Source organism: Vulpes vulpes, chromosome 1 (genome assembly GCF_048418805.1).
Source record: "Vulpes vulpes isolate BD-2025 chromosome 1, VulVul3, whole genome shotgun sequence".
In the NCBI taxonomy this organism is placed as follows: Eukaryota; Metazoa; Chordata; class Mammalia; order Carnivora; family Canidae; genus Vulpes; species Vulpes vulpes.
The window spans coordinates 186,724,873-186,746,798 of NC_132780.1; the positions used below are offsets into that span (position 1 = coordinate 186,724,873).

Below are 21,926 nucleotides of genomic sequence, written 5' to 3' on the forward strand. Positions count from 1 at the left end.
AGGGTCCTGGGATGGAGCCCCAGGTCAGGCTCTCTGTTCAGCAGAGTCTGCTACTTCTTCTCCCTCTGTTCTCTCTCTCTCTAGTAAATAAAAATCTTTTGAAAAAATGACATTCAGGTGTATAAGACACATATGCACATGAGCACATATACTCACAGAAAAGAACCCGGGAACCTTAGGAAATGTGTGCAGTTGGTCTGTTCCAACACAGACAATGTCCATTCACTTTGTTTTCAGTAAGAGATTTACAGAAGACATACGACTTCCCTTCTTTTTTTTTTTTTTAAAGCATTGTTAAAAATTTCATTTATTTATTCATGAGAGAAACAGAGAGAGAGAGGTAGAGACACAGGCAGAGGGAGAAGCAGGTCCATGCAGGGTGCCTGACATGGGACTTGATCCCGGGTCTCCAGGACCACGACCTGGGCCGAAGGCGGCGCTAAACCACTGAGCCACCCGGGCTGCCCCACGACTTCCCTTCTTTAAAGAAAAACCAGTACTCTCCTGTCTTCAGAGTATAGGATATGAAGAAGCTTTTATTATTTCTAAGAATGGGATTATGATTGGTAAGATATGTACTTGAGGTTGCTTTTTTGCAGTGGGGCTGCTCTGTGCAGAGCCCTCTCCCTGCATTGGAATGCTGGCAAGCTCACCAGGCTTCACTCAAGATACTGTCAGCAGTGGTTGGCATCAGCTGAACTAACCAGACCTACATAGTACATTGATTTTAAAATGTGGTATTAATTATAAACTGAGAAGAAGCGCACTCTATTTTTTGAGAATTCTTTTACAGAAAAGCAACAGGTTATAAAAAAAATGCATTAAACATCATGTCTGAATAATAATGATTCAGTGAGGGATCCCTGGGTGGCTCAGTGGTTTAGCGCCTGCCTTTGGCCCAGGGTGCAATCCTGGAGTCCCGGGATCGAGTCCCACATCGGGCTCCCGGCATGAAGCCTGCTTCTCCCTCCTCCTGTGTCTCTGCCTCTCTCTCTATGTCTATCATAAATAAATAAATAAATCTTTAAAAAAAATGATTCAGTGAATGATTTCTTTGAACCTCTCTATTCCTTTGTTTATTCATTTGAAAAACTGCTCATCATTTCCCCACCCCAAGGGTACACATGGAAGGGTAAAAGAGGCAGAGTTCAGGGAGAAGTCCTGGATTGGACCCAGGAAAATTTAACATAGCCCTCAAGACTAATTGTCAAATCATTCATTTATTAGTACTTTTTGAGCACCCATGTGACAGGCACTGTCACACAGATACTTGGTATAAGTGACCCTGCCTTTGTGGAATTTACATTTAAGGGACAGAGGAAGCTGAACAATAAACAGTACACACATCCATATACAAAGTAAATTAAACTGTGATATATTGGCAGCAAGGGAGAAAGAAAAGGGTCAGAGCAAAGGAGGTCAAGTGTGCTGGGCTAGGGTAGGGATGAAAAGAAGATGGATGGAGATTCTAAGTAGGTTGTTCTCTGAGATAATTCCTGTTACGCATATTACTGTGTCTTTAGGGCTTGTTTCTGTTTGGGGAATGCTGCTAAAACCTAGTCTGGAGTTCCTACCATCTGGATGATGCAGAGATATCCTAATTTGCCTGCTTCTTGAAGAGCCAGGTAATGAGGTAGTTGGGAAAGCAACCTGCCATGTCAAGAGACAGCCTGGTTTTGAACTGGCTCCACCACCCACTAGCTCCACAAGTACCCACCATTGCTGCCATCTCCTCAAATAACATTAGCTTACATAGTTGGTGAATATAGTTGTGGCACATTCCCGGTCACAGTCGAATGCATTTTTAATGATGTAAAGTGGCATCATTTGCATTAACCAGTCATAACAATGGGTGTACTAGAACATCTCTTCAGAGCTATTCAGGAGCCCAAATCTAGTCCCCGGATTCCTTTAAGCTGCTAGGTGATGATAGGACTCAGGCATTCAACATACCAGAAATTGCTCTGGACAGAATGAGGAGACCTACTTCAGTTTTCAGCTTTGCCACTGACTCACCATGTGCCTTCAGAAAGGCCCCCCACTTCTTGGGACTTCAGCTTTCTTATTGTAAGAATGATGGGGGCACTCATTTTGGTTTTCAGCATTTCATGACTTCAAAGTATTTTTATCTGGCAGTGAATTATAAATAAAACTAAAGTTAAAAAGAGTGATTTGCCAAAAGGAGATTTAGTGTTTTAAGTTTTCTTTTTCTTTTTTTTTTTAAAGGCAGAGCTTGTAAGAACATACACTTTTATTTATTTATTTTTATGATAGTCACACACACAGAGAGAGGCAGAGACACACAGGCAGAGGGAGAAGCAGGCTCCATGCCGGGAGCCCGACGTGGGATTCGATCCCGGGTCTCCAGGATCGCGCCCTGGGCCAAAGGCAGGCGCCAAACCGCTGCGCCACCCAGGGATCCCTGTTTTAAGTTTTCCATTAAAAAATAAATTTCAATGAAAGTTGGAAAAAATATTTTTAAGTCCTATGATGAAACAAGCAAAGGATGAGGAACTTGGCTGTTACACAGTAGCACTGATATTGCTTAAATTGGGATGACCATGGGGAAGCACAAGCACTTCTGGATTATGTTAAGCTATTTCAGAGTTTCTTCACTTACCTGTCTATACTCATCACAGTCATGATGGCACTACAGGCAAACTGGTTGCAGGTATCCAGGGATGTGATAATGGTGCAGAGGGGCCCCCCAAACACCCACTCTCCTCCCCGGGCCCACTGATGAATAAGAAATGGCATTCCAATGATGTGGACCAGATCAGCCACAGCCAGGTTGCAGATATAAATGTCAGGAATGGTTTTTTTCCTGGACCTGAAAGAAAAGCAAGGAAACTGACAATTGATATTCAAAGTATGTACCACCTTAAGTATATGCCACCTGTTACAAATTGGTAATTGTTAAAATGAATTTTAAAGAAAGTTAAAAACACAAATGCACATACGAATTCCTAGTCTTGTGCATATTTAAACATTTTGAACTATACATCTGATAACTAACTATGCTGGCTACAAATTCTTTGATGCTGCTTTCAAAAAATGGAACCTAGTTCCTTCTGAGTGTGATTAATCTTAGTAACCCACTTTTCACAAATGGAATATGGTAGAAATGACAATGTGTGACATAAGAACATAAAGGCATTATAGGGTTTCTCCTTGCTCTCTCTTGGATCACTTTCTCTGGGATAGCCACCTGCCATCTTGAGAGTTACACAAGCAACTTTGTGGAGAGGTCCACGTGGAGAGGAGCTGAGGCCTCCTGCCAACAACAAGCACCGGTCTTCCAGCTTTGTGAGTTAGCTACTTTGGAAGTAGATGCTCCCACTCCTGCCGAGATGACTGTTGCCTTGGATGACACTGCAACTTGATAAGAGACTCGGAGCAGAACCACCGAGCTAAGCTGTTCCTAGATTCTCGCCCCTTGAAATGGTGTGAGATAATAAATGTTTGTTGTTTTAAGTCAGTAAGTTTTGGGGGTAATTTCTACATAGCAACAAATTATACCAACTCTAAGCTCAGGCAAAAAGCTTAGTTCTTGCTTATTTCTAGCACCAAAGACAGCTGAACAAGGAAGACCAATGGTTTCCATTGTATAATGCCCTTTTCCCCCCACTGAAGTGGAAGTCAAATCCTAACAGGTTATTCTTAAAAAAATTTCAACTTTTATTTAGTAATATTCCAACAAAATCTAACCCAATAGCAAAGACTATAAGACTCTGAAATCTAGAGAAGAAATCTGAAAAGAGTAAACTGGTAGAGAGCCCAGAGGATGATCTCATGACTCCTGTTGGGAGGAGTGAATTCAGTGCTATCTAGATATGGCACTCTTCTCTCTAGGAAAAGGAATTTTCTAAGAGCAGAAATTTAAAATTCATTTGGTCCCTATGTTCAAGGAGTTGGGTTATTCAATAATAAACAGGTAACGTCTTTCTCTGGGAGATGCTATTAATTCAGCAAGCATTTTGTTTGTCAACAAACCAGTTATATGTCAAGCATAATATTGTGCTCTGGGGCTGCAAAGCTAAATCTATAAACTAACATCAAGGAGCTTGTAGTCTAGGTATGTCTAAATAAATAATCACTGCAGTGCAGTGACAAAGCTAGAGCTAGCACAAGAAGCACACAAAGGGGCTTCTGCCCCTTACCCTGGGGACAGTCGAAGCAGATTTCTTGGCAGAAGTGGCATCTGAACTGAGGACAAATAAGACTTTAAAGAGCATTTAAAAATTAGCCCTAAGATCATACCACAATTACTGGTTCACTCAGTACAGAGCTTTGCTCTGTGATTTGGAGGCTAGTGTGTGTCTTTATTATTCATTGGCTGAAAATTCTACAGCCTGTGAACTTTATTTCAAAGCCAGTGAATCCTCATGTGAGACTAGTCGGTGAGGATATTTTACCCAGGCTCTGGCAAGCACACATTGTGGGGCAGTTACGGCCATTGAGTATTTAACTCAGCAACCACACTCTGGGCATTGTTGATGCACTATAAAGCGTGTTGGTTCCTTGTCCCCAGCAGGTTGGTGACTCATATCAGAAAGACCCAGAATGAGAAGAGATTTGAGGAAAAGATCGTGTCAACCAAAAAAGCAGCCAAGTGACTGGCCTTGGTCTCTCATCCTCTGTCCTATCCAGGCCATTGTCAGTGGGAGTTGGGGAGGAGCAGTGGGGTGGGAGAAATAGACCCTAGAGGTCAGGTAGAAAGAGTTCCACATGAAAAACACCACAAAAAACCCCCCCATAAATCAGCCTATAAACAGATGTTATTTCCATTTGAATTGGGATATAAACCATAAGTGGTTGCGTAGGGTCTAATTGCAGCAATTAGATTCATGGCCCTTGCTCTTCTCTAGACAGACACCCATCATTTACTGTTAATGAATTATGGTAATTCTATTGTTGAGGACAGTGCAGACCATTAACTAAATTAAAAAGAATGAAATAAAGTGTTTCTAGATGATATTATTTATGGAAAAAGAATTCTGAAGCAAATGATCTGGGCATAAGATAATAGGGCAATAAAAACACATTATGTTCATTATTGCTTTCTTTACTAAAAGTGACAGCATAGAAATTAAAATTGTAAAATCTTTACGTATACAACTTTCATTCTTTTTTTAGGTCTAATTTATCTCTAGATTTTCAGTTGCCAGATTTCATTAGATTCCTGTCTCTCCTGACTTAAACATTTAAAATAAAAAATGTAGCCTTGTGATCATTTTAGCTAACATGTTTTCCATATGGTTAACACGGCCATATCTAAGGCTCACTAATTTAAAGAATGATAAGATAAATTATGGTATTCCACATTACCCTGCAATAATTACATAGTTGTTACAAATCATAGTCAAGAATATTAATCAAAAGGGAAACATACTGATTAAGTAAAAAAAAGTTCCAATTATGTATGCAGCATAAATTTATGTAACATTTAGAGAATTTATTTCAACATGTTTAAAAATATGCTGGAACCATATGTCAAGTGATTACAATGTTTATCTATTGGTTAATAGTATAACTGATTTTGACAAACTTTTTTTATTAAAAATGTATTTACATGTTGCAGTCAGAAGTAACAATATATGCTATGGATTAAATAAAACTGGTAAAAACATATAACACCACATATGCAGGAGGCTGCTTTCCTGATCAGCTTGCTCTCAGATCCATTTCCCAGTCTTCTCTAGCTTTGTTCCTGGGTCTCCTTGCCAACTGGCTTTTGGTTGGTTTTGGCCAATAAGGAAGCACTACTGGAGGCAAGCTGGAGGAGAAGCCAGGGCATTTCCTTGTTCTTTCTGCTGTTAGCATCTCTGCCAGTGGCTGCATTCCATCCATGGCTCCACCTTCATCCTGTAGCCTCTATTCTATGGTCCCAGATCCCATTATGGCTGTAGTTCCCACCAGGCAGTTCATACTCCTGAGGTCTGTAAAACCACTGACCTCCTTTTCTCCATCCAGCTCAGGGCCAAGAAAAGGGTGGTGGTGTTGGGGTGGAAGATGGTGGTGTTGGTTAGGACACGGTAGTAGCTTCCTACTTTTGTGTATCTCTGGGTTGCTTTACCAGCCCCTGTTTGGCATTTATCTCTATTCTTACTGTGAGCCAACTCCAATGGATTAGTTGTGATTTTGTGAAGCAATGTGCTAAGAACAATTCTGAGTCTTCACACAAGGACTATTTACAAAACAAACATCTGCACAGATTAGAGATGACTGGCATGAATGGGAGAGTTTAGGATAAAGTGACATATTTGCCAACTTTGCTCTACATACATAGTGTAGTATAGTTGAAAGAGAACCTAACAGGGAATCCCATCTTCATTTCTATGCCCTCCTTGTGTCCTTGGGCAAGGCATTCAATCTCTTTAGATTCCAGAGTTGTCTAGGTGTATTGGACCATCACAACGAGGCTCTCTCAACAACTTTCCAGTTCATGTACACAAATGTGGCTGAAAGTTTCTGCAGTATCTAAAGCATAGGCTATATGTATGTATACACCAACAAGAACTTACATGTGGCTGACACTCCTGAGAGTGGCTGAGGGCTGGATCAGAGGGGGCCAGTAGTTATGATTTAAGCTGGGTGGGAAAATGGAAGAGGACTTGTTCTAAGTATTTCCCCTCCCTGTCTGTTAGTACCTGGTGTTCCACTATTAGGTCACTAATGTTCCTTCAGGTTATTGCAGCGACCCTCTTGTAATCTCTCTAAAAAATGTAGATACCTTTGGGAGGGTTAAAAGTAAGGTGTCTCAGTAATTCATGATTTAGTGTGAATTCATTGACTTGACAGGGAGTTGAGGTCAAAGAATGATAGAACGAGGACTTTTTATTTTTCAGGAGACAGGCATCCCTTAGAGAGTCTCTGCCTACATGAAGTTGTCTGTCAGTAGACAGGTGAAAGATGTGTTCAGGAGGTGGGAGTGGGGGACTGATGGAGAAGAACATCCTCCCTTTTGTGGAAGTAGCTTCCCAGGGCCCACTGTGACTGTGGAACGTACTTGTGTAATGAGGCTGAGTCCACTAGTCTCTCTCTGAGGGATTAAAGGGGGAAATGATTCTGTTATAACTGGCCCAATTTCCCTCCTACATTTTTGTTTCCTAATCTGGTTTCCTTTAGACCAGCTGTGAATTTAACATGTGACAAACTAGTAATGATCTGCCCTCCCTACTTTATAGTTACCTTCCTTAATGCACAAATTGCTTCTTTTACAAATAGTCACCTAGACTCTCTTTTTCTGGAAACTCCATCTTCCTTAAACCTATTTTTTTCATACATGTTTCTAGTCTTCCTTTGCAAAGCCAGTAGTTAGTTTATTGCTTGCTTCCCATCATTGCTAATGATCTTACTGACTTTCAGTTCTATTCATTCTCTTCTGAGGCAGATATTCATCATAAACGAGAAAGTCCTAAACCTTTTTTTTTTTTTTTAGACTTTATTTATTTATTCATGAAAGAGAGAGGCAGAGACATAGGCAGAGGGAGAGGCAGGCTCCACACCGGGAGCCCGACGTGGGACTTGATCTTGGGACTCCAGGATCACGCCCTGGGCCAAAGGCAGGTGCTCAACTGCTGAGCCACCGAGGGATCCCCAGTCCTAAACCTTTAAATATATCTATTTCTCCTTATTTTTTCTGTAGTCTTAATATTTTAATTAAAGTACCCATCTGCTAAGAGAGTAACAAAAGATCATGGCAAGACATGATGAAAATATTAACATAAATTGCCTTAAAATTTTTGGAGACCAATTTTTTAAAAAAAGTGTTAGATAAATTCTAAGCCAAAAATAAATTAAAATTAATTTGCTTTCAAATGGCTTTTGAAAGACTAATACATTTTTGGAGAGCAACTTGCAATGAAAAATATTAAAGTCCTAGTAAGAAAAATTAAAATTAAGTTGCCCCCCAAATGTTTTTTGAAAGATTAAAAGATTCATCTTAAATGCTCCATTAACATATATCTTCTCACATATTACCTAGAAAATGGTAATGATAGAAAGGACAGATTTTTCACAATCATTGCAAATAAGTTGGTCAGTATGATGGCTCAGGTTTTCTTTTTCAGTTAAATGATTATTTGCTTTAAGTTGAGAATTTGTTTCTAGGAATTATAGCTCAGTATTGACTTTTGGAAGAGTTCACATTCCATATTTCTTCTTTTTTTCCAGCTTTGTCTCCAGATTAATAGGATCAGGCTAATACCTTTCAGTGTAATTTGAGGGAAACCAAGAATTTTCTCTGGCCCCAAATATCTCTCCAACAGCTTGTCACAGGGTCTGAAATCTAATATTGAAGAGTCTTTGCATATAAAAGTTGCCTGTAGAAAATGCAACCATTTCTGCAGGGCCAACACATTATGAGAACTTGATTTCTCTCTAGTGGGGCCAAGGCTCTAAGGGTATGCAACACACTACATGTATCTCTAGGAGAGGACAGTAAAAATACCAATAGGTATGAGGGAAAGATGGAAAGAGAAATGGGCAGGAGCAACAGGCAAAGAGAGAGCTAGAGACATTCTCATGTTTCTATCAACTTTCTACTTGGAGCTATTGCTTCCTTGAGGCTTCCTGAGAATATCTGTTTATTTCTCTTTCCCTTCCTTGAACTTATTATTTGAACCATCTTTTTTTTTTTGCCCCTGCTTGATTGTTTCTAATGTATTGTATTTTTTTTTTCAATTATATCTGTTTAAATCTCATCTTTTCCACTAGGCTATGAACTTGTTAGGTCAGATGCTGCCACATTTCTTTGGGATTTTCATAACCTTTGGTGCTGGGTTTGCAATAGGTTTTAGTAATACATACTGAGTTGAACTACTTCTAGCACTTAAAAAATTAATGTAAAATGCTTGATATTCCAGAAACCAATATCGCACTGTATGCTTGATATTCACAAATGGCTTTTTAGGACACAATAAAAAATGCCTGAATTCATTAAGAGTAAAATTCTAATACACTAAATAAATCTTCAATTATGGATGGTGTAAAAAATTCCATTGATATGCTACACCAAACTGCAGGAATAATGACAATAATAATTTGAAAGTAGGCTTGCTGATGAGGAGCCACTTGGGGAAAGTGACCAGTTACGAGCTTTCTCAGGGACGGTGAGTGTCACATCCATCACCATCCTGAGGGCTGCTCTTGCTCTTAATTGTTTCTGGGAGAATTCTTCCATCCACATGGTAAATCCACTGTCTTTCTAGTTTAATGATTTGTTTATTTTTATTAGGGTGGAGAAAATAGCCTGGAATTTGCAGTCATGGGATTTGAGTTCAATGCCAGGATTGTCACTTACTAGCTATGTGATGCTGGACAAGTTATTTTCTCTCTTAAGCCTCTTCTTCTAAATGGGTATAATAATAGTACTGCTCTTTTGAGGACTGAATGATTTGCAGCTGTGCTTTGTAAGTATAATGTGCTACACAAAAGATTGTTGTAGTCATATGTTAATATAATGCTGAAAACACCTACTAGGTAGTACTCTCAAATGTGTTTTCTTATATAGAAACAAGGATGAAATTTTATTTAATGATGGTTATAAGCATGATTAGAGACCAGGATAATAACATTTAACATGTTGATTAAAACAAGTAAATGTGAATATAATCAGGATAGCAAAGATATCAAGCAGTGATGGGGCACATGTACACCAACTCTGAATCCATCTGTCAAAGCCCATGGGAAGCAAGAAATTTATTTTTATTCTCCAGGTTGAGCCTTATGCCCAAGGTTTGAGAGGAAGTAGGAAATTATCTGAATGAGGCGGGAGATGTGAAGCAAAGGCAGGAGGTGCTCAGGAGCAGATATCTCTCAGTTTGGCCTACATGGGGCTGGCTGGTCTAAGCCCACCATCTGTGACTGCCTGAATCTGTGGGTGATAAGTAAAGTCTCTCTCTTGTCCAAATGAGTGCAATATAGTCCCTTTCACCAACTGATGAGGGTAGTTTTGTTTTGTTTTGGTAAATACAGAAACTTCATCTTTATTGCTGTATAAGCATCTGCGGGCTATACACAGGATAACTCTTATTGCCAGAAAATAAAATGGTTGCATTGCAGTTTTGCTCCATGCCTAGGTTCCACCTCTAGAGATTCTGAGTTATTTAGTCTAAGATGAAACTATGTATTAGGAGTTTTGAAAGCTCCTCAGGTGATCTGATAATGAAGCTAAGATTGAGGATGACTGCTATAAAAATTCACTAACCCAGCAGTACACATTGGCTTGGGTCTTTTCATTTTGAGTTTTGCAATTTAGATGTTACTTAATACGTGATGCAAATAATCTATAGAATCTCCTTTAATTATCTTAACCAAATATTTCCCAAACCAAATATTTCCCAAAAATTATATAAAGGGAAAAGGATTCATTTAGTGAGTATAAGATGTGCCTAAATTATGGAAAAGATAAGAAGCTCTTACCTTATTATAGTGAATACAATGAGGATGTTGCCAACTAGCCCCATTGAACAGATAATCCCAATCATAGAAGGGAGGATAATTGTATCTAAAATACTGAGGGTGTGATAAGCAAACTCTTTATTGCAGGATTTGTTCAAAGGTTCAGCAGAGGTGTTCCAACAGGATGAGTGAAGTGAATACATTGTTCATGAACTTCCAGTGGTTAAAGCTGTGAAGGAATAAAAAATGATTTATTTAATGAATTTAATGAATTTTTGAGGCAGTTCCATGCACATAGCTTTTCTTTAATTCAAAAAAATGTTTATTGAGGTTTTCTTTGCACCAGTAATCCATGCAACATAAGATTCCAGGTGAATACGACTGCTCCCTATCCATAATGACCTCACAGATTACCAGAGGAGATATGTAAACAGTAAATTATAGAACAGTGTACTGATAATAAGAATATGTTATCATACCTTAATGTAGTACATTCTTTGAACATTGCTGATATTTACTCAGTATGTGTTGGCACGGATTGTTTACAGCTGGCATCTGTTCTTATTGGTCTGTGTGACTAGTACTCCTGCAATACTTAGGTTGTTAAATATATCTTCTCTGTCTGTAATAAAGTGCATGGAGACACCAACTCTGATTATTTAGGAATGGAATGCAATAAGACTTCCTGAGATGATTCCCAGACTATCTTAAAGGATGAATAAGAGTTATCTCAGTAGGGGTGCCTGTGTGGCTCAGTAGATTGAGCATCTGACTTTTGATTGTGGCTCAGGTCATTATCTCAGGGTCAGGAAATTGAGCCTTGTGTCAGGCTCCACACTGGGCATGGAGCCTGCTTAAGATTCTTTCTCTCCCTCTTTTTTCTGCTCCCAGTCTCGTCTCTCTTAAAAAAAAAGAGAGAGAAATGGATGCATTAAAAAAAAAGCTCAATAAAGGATAATGCAGGAAGGAAAAGGTGCTGTAGCTAGTATAGTATCACGTACAAAGTATAATTATGGCAACAGGAAAAGTGTGCTTAGAAAAACAAGTAAAGAAATGAAACCAGTAGATCTGGAAAATTATTTCATTGACAAAGACACTTAAAAATGCCATCTAAGTCTTGTTTCTGGTAATGGTAACTTGGGTAACCCAGATTAACCCTCCCACTGAAAACAATAAAATATGCTGAACAAATGTTTATATGTATATGTATGAATATGTGTGTGTTTATGTATACAGCAATTTAAAAATCAAGATCTGAAAAGTTACTGGGCCCTCCTTGACCAGTGTATGGATGTGATCCTGTAATGGGGAGGTAAGCAGAATATTGAAGCACCAAGGCTGTCTTTATCCAGAAGGCACTTATTGCTGCCACAGCTATTTGAGCTCTGGTTCCACAGAGAAGTCAAGGCCCACAGCCTACTAAGGTGGAAAATTTTTCAGGAGAACCCTTCCTCTGAACTGGAGCCCCAGGGGTTACATCCCCAGGTATGGAGGAACTGGATTTAGATTTAGATTTTTCTCTCCTACCTCTGCAACATTTGGGAGCTGCTTTGCTATCTTTGGGATGGAGAAGAAAATGGGTCTCTGGGGCTGTGGCTTCCAGAGAATCCTTTTTTAGGAAGGTCCAGAAGAATTCTCTCTCAGATTTGCACCTGAGTAGGCAAAGCCTAATGACTCTCAAGAATTGAACTTAGCCTGATCTGGTCCAGGAGTGTGAAGCCCCTTAGGTACCAGGCAGATGCAAATGCAAATCCCTTTTGAAGGGGAAAGCAGTTATTCTAAGGCCCCAGAAAACTCTTAAAATATTCTTTGAGGTTAATGGCCAACAAGCAAAGATGTAAGCATTGCTTATACACTGCTTGAAATGGATTAGACTTAAAAGTAACACTCTAAACTATAAAACTGCAAGAAGAAAATGTAGGGGAAAAGCTCCTCAACACTGGTCTTGACAACAGTTTTTTTAAAAAATGATACCAAAAGTGCAAGGAACAAAAGCAAAAATAAATAAGTGAGACTACATCAAACCAACAAGCTTCTGAGCAGCAAAAGAAACAATCAGGCAACATACGGAATGACACCTGAAAATCAGCACAGCAGGCCCCGCCCCCAGAAGACCAGCGACACGGACCAGTTCCAGAGGAAGTCAAGGGACTTAAAGTATACAGAATCGGAAGATACTCCCCCGTGGTTTTTTTTTTCTCTTTTTGATTTCTGATTGCTTCCCCTACCCCCCCTTTTTTTTCACCTTTCTCTTTTTCTTTCTCCTTTTCTTCTCTTTTTTCCTTTTTTCCTCCTTTTTTTCTTTTTTCTTTCTCTTTTCTTTCCTTCTCTCTCTCTCTTTTTCTCCTTTTCCCAATACAACTTGTTTTTGGCCACTCTGCACTGAGCAAAATGACTAGAAGGAAAACCTCACCTCAAAAGAAAGAATCAGAAACAGTCCTCTCTCCCACAGAGTTACAAAATCTGGATTACAATTCAATGTCAGAAAGCCAATTCAGAAGCACTATTATACAGCTACTGATGGCTCTAGAAAACAGCATAAAGGACTCAAGAGACTTCATGACTGCAGAATTTAGATCCAATCAGGCAGAAATTAAAAATCAATTGAATGAGATGCAATCCAAACTAGAAGTCCTAACGACGAGGGTTAACGAGGTGGAAGAACAAGTGAGTGACATAGAAGACAAGTTTATGGCAAAGAGGGAAACAGGAAAAAAGAGACAGACAATTAAAAGACCATGAAGACAGATTAAGGGAAATAAACAGCCTGAGGAAGAAAAACCTACGTTTAATTGGGGTTCCCGAGGGCGCCAAAAGGGCCAGAGGGCCAGAATATGTATTTGAACAAATCCTAGATTAAAACTTTCCTAATCTGGGAAGGGAAACAGGCACTCAGATCCAGGAAATAGAGAAACCCCCCCTAAAATCAATAAAAACCGTACAACACCTCGACATTTAATAGTGAAGCTTGCAAATTCTAAAGATAAAGAGAAGATCCTTAAAGCAACAAGAGACAAGAGATCCCTGACTTTTATGGGGAGGAGTATTAGGGTAACAGCAGACCTCTCCACAGAGACCTGGCAGGCCAGAAAGGGCTGGCAGGATATATTCAGGGTCCTAAATGAGAAGAACATGCAACCAAGAATACTTTATCCAGCAAGGCTCTCATTCAAAATGGAAGGAGAGATAAAGGGCTTCCAAGACAGGCAGGAACTGAAAGAATATGTGACCTCCAAACCAGCTCTGCAAGAAATTTTAAGGGGGACTCTTAAAATTCCCCTTTAAGAAGAAGTTCAGTGGAACAATCCACAAAAACAAGGACTGAATAGGTATCATGATGACACTAAACTCATATCTGTCAATAGTAACTCTGAACGTGAACAGGCTTAATGACCCCATCAAAAGGTGCAGGGTTTCAGTCTGGATAAAAAAGCAGGACCCATCTATTTGCTGTCTACAAGAGACCCATTTTAGACAGAAGGACACCTACAACCTGAAAATAAAAGGTTGGAGAACCGTTTACCATTCAAATGGTCCTCAAAAGAAAGCAGGGGTAGCCATCCTCATATCAGATAAACTAAAATTTACCCTGAAGACTGTAGTGAGAGATGAAGAGGGACACTATCTCATACTTAAAGGATCTATCCAACAAGAGGACTTAACAATCCTCAATATGTATGCCTCGAATGTGGGAGCTGTTAAATATTTAAACCAATTAATAACCAAAGTGAGGAAATACTTAGATAATAATACACTTGTACTTGGGGACTTCAATCTAGCTCTTTCTACCCTCGATAGGTCTTCTAAGCACAACATCTCCAAAGAAACGAGAGCTTTAAATGATACACTGGACCAGATGGATTTCACAGATATCTACAGAACTTTACATCCAAACTCAACTGAATACACATTCTTCTCAAGTGCACATGGAACTTTCTCCAGAATAGACCACATACTGGGTCACAAATCGGGTCTGAACCGATACCAAAAGATTGAGATAGTCCCCTGTATATTCTCAGACCATAATGCCTTGAAATTATTTTTTTTTATTTTTTATTTTTTATTTATGATAGTCACAGACAGAGAGAGAGAGGCAGAGACACAGGCAGAGGGAGAAGCAGGCTCCATGCACCGGGAGCCCGATGTGGGATTCGATCCTGGGTCTCCAGGATCGCGCCCTGGGCTAAAGGCAGGCGCCAAACCGTTGCGCCACCCAGGGATCCCCTTGAAATTAGAACTAAATCTCAACAAGAAGTTTGGAAGGACCTCAAACACGTGGAGGTTAAGGACCATCCTGCTAAAAGATGAAAGGGTCAATCAGGAAATTAAGGAAGAGTTAAAAAGATTCACGGAAACTAATGAGAATGAAGATACAACCGTTCAAAATCTTTGGGATGCAGCCAAAGCAGTCCTGAGGGGGAAATACATCGCAATACAAGCATCCATTCAAAAACTGGAAAGAACTCAAATACAAAAGCTCACTTTACACATAAAGGAGCTAGAGAAAAAACAGCAAATGGACCCCACGCCCAGCAGAAGAAGAGAGTTAATTAAAATTCGAGCAGAACTCAATGAAATCGAGACCAAAAGAACTGTGGAACAGATCAACAGAACCAGGAGTTGGTTCTTTGAAAGAATTAATAAGATAGATAAACCATTAGCCAACCTTATTAAAAAGAAGAGAGAGAAGACTCAAATTAATAAAATCATGAATGAGAAAGGAGAGATCACTACCAACACCAAGGAAATACAAACGATTTTAAAAACATATGAACAGCTCTACACCAATAAATAAGGCAATCTAGAAGAAATGGACGCATTCCTGAAAAGGCACAAACTACCAAAACTGGAGCAGGAAGAAATAGAAAACCTGAACAGGCCAATAACCAGGGAGGAAATTGAAGCAGTCATCAAAAACCTCCCAAGACACAAGAGTCCAGGGCCAGATGGCTTCCCAGGGGAATTCTATCAAACGTTTAAAGAAGAAATCATACCTATTCTACTAAAGCTGTTTGGAAAGATAGAGATGGAGTACTTCCCAATTCGTTCTATGAGGCCAGCATCACCTTAATTCCAAAACCAGACAAAGACCCCACCAAAAAGGAGAATTACAGACCAATGTCCCTGATGAACAAGGATGCAAAAATTCTCAACAAGATACTAGCCAATAGGATCCAACAACACAGTAAGAAAATTATTCACCATGACCAAGTAGGATTTATCCCCGGGACACAAGGCTGGTTCAACACTCGTAAAACAATCAATGTGATTCATCATATCAGCAAGAGAAAAACCAAGAACCATATGATCCTCTCAATAGATGCAGAGAAAGCATTTGACAAAATACAGCATCCATTCCTGATCAAAACTCTTCAGAGTGTAGGGATAGAGGGAACATTCCTCAACATCTTAAAAGCCATCTATGAAAAGCCCACAGCAAATATTATCCTCAATGGGGAAGCACTGGGAGCCTTTCCCCTAAGATCAGGAACAAGACAGGGATGTCCACTCTCACCACTGCTATTCAACATAGTACTGGAAGTCCTCGCCTCAGCAATCAGACAACAAAAAGACATTAAAGGCATTCAAATTGGCAAAGAAGAAGTCAAACTCTCCCTCTTTGCCGATGACATGATACTCTACATAGAAAACCCAAAAGCCTCCACCCCAAGATTGCTAGAACTCATACAGCAATTTGGTAGCGTGGCAGGATACAAAATCAATGCCCAGAAATCAATGGCATTTTTATACACTAACAATGAGACTGAAGAAAGAGAAATTAAGGAGTAAATCCCATTTACAATCGCACCCAAAAGCATAAGATACCTAGGAATAAACCTAACCAAAGAGGTAAAGGATCTATACCCTAAAAACTATACAACACTTCTGAAAGAAATTGAGGAAGACACAAAGAGATGGAAAAATATTCCATGCTCATGGATTGGCAGAATTAATATTGTGAAAATGTCAATGTTACCCAGGGCAATTTACACGTTTAATGCAATCCCTATCAAAATACCATGGTCTTTCTTCAGAGAGTTAGAACAAATTATTTTAAGATTTGTGTGGAATCAGAAAAGACCCCGAATAGCCAGGGGAATTTTAAAAAAGAAAACCATAGCTGGGGGCATCACAATGCCAGATTTCAGGTTGTACTACAAAGCTGTGGTCATCAAGACAGTGTGGTACTGGCACAAAAACAGACACATAGATCAGTGGAACAGAATAGAGAACCCAGAAGTGGACCCTGAAATGTATGGTCATCTAATATTCGATAAAGGAGGAAAGACTATCCATTGGAAGAAAGACAGTCTCTTCAATAAATGGTGTTGGGAAAATTGGACATCCACATGCAGAAGAATGAAACTGGACCACTCTCTTTCACCATACACAAAGATAAACTCAAAATGGATGAGAGATCTAAATGTGAGACAAGATTCCATCAAAATCCTCGAGGAGAACACAGGCAACACCCTATTTGAACTCGGGCACAGTAACTTCTTGCAAGATACATCCACAAAGGCAAAAGAAACAAAAGCAAAAATGAACTATTGGGACTTCATCAAGATAAGAAGCTTTTGCACAGCAAAGGATAAGGTCAACAAAACTAAAAGACAACCTACAGAACGAGAGAAGATATTTGCAAATGACCTATCAGATAAAGGGCTAGTTTCCAAAATCTATAAAGAACTTATTAAACTCAACACCAAAGAAACAAACAATCCAATCATGAAATGGGCAAAAGACATGAAGAGAAATCTCACAGAGGAAGACATGGACAAGGCCAACATGCACATGAGAAAATGCTCTGCATCACTTGCCATCAGGGAAATACAAATCAAAACCACAATGAGATACCACCACCTTACACCAGTGAGAATGGGGAAAATTAACAAAGCAGGAAACCACAAATGTTGGAGAGGATGCGGAGAAAAGGGAACCCTCTTACACTGTTGGTGGGAATGTGAACTGGTGCAGCCACTCTGGAAAACTGTGGAGGTTCCTCAAAGAGTTAAAAATAGACCTGCCCTACGACCCAGCAATTGCACTGCTGGGGATTTACCCCAAAGATTCAGATGCAACGAAACGTCGGGACACCTGCACCCCGATGTTTCTATCAGCAATGTCCACAATAGCCAAACTGTGGAAGGAGCCTCGGTGTCCATTGAAAGATGAATGGATAAAGAAGATGTGGTTTATGTATACAATGGAATATTACTCAGCCATTAGAAACGACAAATACCCACCATTTGCTTCAACGTGGATGGAACTGGAGGGTATTATGCTGAGTGAAGTAAGTCAATCGGAGAAGGACAAACAGTTATGTTCTCATTCATTTGGGGAATATAAATAATAGTGAAAGGGAATACAAGGGAAGGGAGAAGAAATGTGTGGGAAATGTGTGGGAAATATCAGGAAGGGAGACAGAACATAAAGACTCCTAACTCTGGGAAATGAACTAGGAGTGGTGGAAGGGGAGGAGGGCGGGGGGTGGGGGTGAATGGGTGACGGGCACTGAGGGGGACACGTGACGGGATGAGCACTGGGTGTTATTCTGTATGTTGGTAAATTGAACACCAATAAAAAATTAATTTATTAAAAAATAAATAAAATATAAATGGTATGATTAAAAAATAAACAAAAGATGTGAATATATCATATTTCCAAAGAAGACGTACAAATGGCCGACAAGCACATGAAACTATGCTCAACAGCACTAATTATCAGGGAAATGCAAATTAAAACCACAATGAGATCACCTCACACCTGTTAAAATGGCAGAAATAAAAAAGACAAGAAATAACAAGTGTTGGCAAGGATATGGAGAAAAGGGAAATTTTTTGCACTATTGGAAGAAATGTAAATTAGTACAGCTACTGTGGAAAACAATATGGAGTTTCCTCAATAAATTGGAATAGAATTACTATAAGATCCGGCAATCACAATCCTGGGTATATATCTAAAGAAAAGGAAATCAGTATCTCAAAGAAATATTTGTATTGTCATGTTCATGGTAGGGTTACTTACAACTACCAAGACATGGAAACAATCTGATGGATGAATGGATAAAGAAAATATCACACACACACACACACACACACACACACACACACACACACAAATTATTCAGTCATGAAAAAAGGAAATCCTGCCTTTTATGACAACATGGACAGAACTTGAGAGTATTATGCTAAGTGAAATAAGTCAGAGAGAAAGAGAAATTGTGTGTTCTCATTTATATATGAAACCTAAAAAATCTCAACTCAGAAATAGAATGATGGGTAGTAGTAAAAGGAAAGGGGAAATTGCTGTTCAATGTATGTAAAGTTTTAGTCGTCAAGATGACAAGAGTCTAGAGATCTGTGTAACATTGCTTATTCAACATTCAACACTACTGTTCACTTAAAAATTTGTTAAGAGGATTGATAACTTGTGTTATGTGGTTTTTAAAATAAGGATAATAATAAAAATATGTGAAAGGACAAAATGAATGTTTGAGATATGGGGCAGAGTAACTCTTACATGTTCTAGATGGAGTATTTCAGTCAGTAGCCTATTAGTAAAATATGTTCACAAAAAGCAAAAGGTAACATGGAAATTGGGAAAAAAGGATTATATTAAGGTAGCAAAAAGGCAACCCTCACAGGATATTTCTGAGACGTATAACCAACAAAAGGCTCTTGTTTAAAATATGTAAAATATGTATATAAACCAATAAGAAAAATAGAGACAGCTCAACAGAAAAATGGCCATATACTTCAATAGGCATTTACAAAACAGGTATCTAATGGTCAATAAACATCTAAGATATTCAGAAAAGGAGAATCAAAACCACAATGGGATATCTACAAATATCTACTTAGATTGGTAAAAACTTTCAAGTCTGAGAATTCCAAGTGTTGGTGAGGATATAGAGCCACAGAAACAACCCCAATATCAGTATAAATTGATATACCGCTGTGGAAAATAAGGAGGCGTTATTTATTATAGTTGAACATATACATATTATTCTGTGACCCAGAAACTTCCCCAGACATGGGATATACCTAGAGACTCGTGTTTATTTTTATTTTTTTTTAATTATTTATTTTTGATAGTCATACAGAGAGAGAGAGAGAGAGAGGCAGAGACACAGGCAGAGGGAGAAGCAGGCTCCATGCACCGGGAGCCCGACGTGGGATTCGATCCCGGGTCTCCAAGATCGCGCCCTGGGCCAAAGGCAGGCGCCAAACCGCTGCACCACCCAGGGATCCCGAGACTCGTGTTTATATGTCTTAGGATGAGTGCTCTTGAGTGTTCACCAAAATATTTATTTTAAATGTCTTAAAATAGTTAAAATGCCCATTAACACTGTGATGGATAAATCAATTGTGATAAACTCACACAATGAGATGATTCACAGTACTACAGGAAACAGACTACAAGTACACACAATAGCATGGATGAATCTAATGACTTTAGGTTAGGCAAAAGCAACAATTCATACAGTATGATTCCATTTACACAGAATTTAAAGACACGAGCAAAACTAATCTTACATAATTAGGGACAGAGATAATAATGGTAAACATGAAGAAAAGCAAAGGAGTGATAACTGGAAAAGTCAGATTGATGGGAGGGTTTTATGTATGGCTCTGGGGTTATATTAACAGTAAAAATAAGTTTTTAAAATGCAGTCTAATATCTAACCATATGGTTTCAAGGCAATCACCTAAATCTCTGTTGTTTCTTCTTTATTAGTACTTACCTTACACTTGAGTTTTCTACTTCGCCTCTGTGTTTCTATCCTGTTATTTTAGACATTAAAAATCAGCTAATATAAATGTTAACTTTGCATTTCGGTTATGCTGAAATTTGATGTCAAAAGATATGCAAAAATTTTGCAAGAGAGCCATTTTCAGGCAAAACAGTTATATATGACTGGCTGAACTCATTGAATAATCTCACACAGAGAAACATATTCACAGTCAGGCACCTCATGTTGTTTTAAAAGCAACAAATGCAGCTATTTGAAAAAGCCAAGATGACTAATTTATTTCAGTTTTCATTATGTTATTTAGATCACGAAAAACCAATGCTTAAGAAAGATTTGGGGGGAATATGCAAAAATCTAGTGTTTAGTAGGTGCAAATGAACTTTAGGACAATTGTTTAAGTATTTCCACAAGCTCAAGAAAGAAAATATGGATTATATATTCAAAATAATAGGTTTGGGGAACATATATGCATTTTTCGAAATGATGATTTAAATTTAAGACGTAGGTAAACATTTTCCAATGAATTATGTATAGCAGTATCTGTTATCTCCCAAATAATTTATGTATTTAATTATCTCTTCTCCAAATACAATCTACAGGAGTATGACTCCCCAAGTTTTAGCCAACAGTCATGCTAATAAGTATGTTTCTAAGACTAATGGCCTCATGTCTAACATTTCGGAGTATAAATGAAATGGCTACGTGTTATTTTTTTAACATTTAATAAAATAACTTGCAAGTCAGAAGGCTCACCTCTGATTGACAACTCCTGGACCCAAATCTCTTCAGCCTCACACTTCCATCTCTCTCTACCTCTTCCTTTATTTATCACCCAGCCCTCAAGTTCGCTGATGAAGACAGGTACTTCAGAGAGTGGGAAAAGAAGTTATCCATAAAAGAATACTGTGTGTGGAAAGAACCCTGGAACTAAACTGTAACCTTTAATCTAAAACCTTTGCTCTTGTTATTAAAAACCTGACAAGGTGAAGAGCCCTGTTACCTTGGCAGTTACAGTTTTTCTCCTGATGTCAACTAAAACCTTTGTGTAGGATCTCCTGTAAATGTTGGAATTCAAAGCAAAGGCAAATTAAAAATTTGTATCTGTAAAAATTTGCATCTGTAAAAATTCTATACAATTAAAATTTTATGAATCCTTCTGTCATATTTATAAGAAATTAATTACTCAACAATTCACCTAATTTCAAATTTGAGACATGCATCAGTTGAATAATAAAACTTCTTGTCATTTATCTCCTCTTGTTAGCTGTGGCCAGTAGTGGCCTGCTTTCCCTCTAGGTATATGAACACGAGAAAAGCTAAACATGAAAAGCTACTGGCCAACAATACTTGGTGCTTCATAAAGCTCAGCAAGTACCGTATTCTTATGTTATCCTTAATAGACACTGTTGATTAGTTAAGTATAAAGAAACAAAATATTAATTCACTGATGGTTGATAAATATTAGCTGTTGAAAAAGTTTTAAACTTTATTTAAATTATGTTCATATTTTAAATGTTAATATTTGCTCAGAAGGCTATTTTTTTTTTATTTTTTTAGAATCTTTTAAACAAAGAATCTCTCAATTCTTAAGTAAGATTTCACTATATCTAACGGCCATTTTCATCCAGGACAACCATGAAAACCAGTGCTTTCTGTGGCTGATTTATTTTGCTTAGCCTGAAACTCTAGCTCCATACACATCATTGCAAATGGCAAAATTTCATTCTTTTTTATGGCTGGATAATATTTCTTTGCATATATATAT

The 21,926-nt window shown here is 38.5% G+C and overlaps 1 protein-coding gene across 3 annotated transcripts in view; it reads right to left on the minus strand.

The window, feature by feature from the left end:
- Window positions 1-21,926, minus strand: part of MCHR2 (melanin concentrating hormone receptor 2) — a 57,792-nt gene that overhangs the window by 18,089 nt on the left and 17,777 nt on the right. For 2 of the 3 annotated variants that reach the window (XM_026002861.2, XM_072738025.1), the window contains 3 exons: window positions 10,884-11,026; window positions 10,426-10,633; window positions 2,621-2,830 (listed from right to left, as the gene is read on the minus strand). In XM_026002861.2, the coding sequence (XP_025858646.1) occupies window positions 2,621-2,830; window positions 10,426-10,607 (392 nt within the window). In that variant the 5' untranslated portion in view covers window positions 10,608-10,633; window positions 10,884-11,026. The remainder of the gene's footprint in view (window positions 1-2,620; window positions 2,831-10,425; window positions 10,634-10,883; window positions 11,027-21,926) is intronic. The other variant, XM_072738018.1, reaches the window with a different exon arrangement.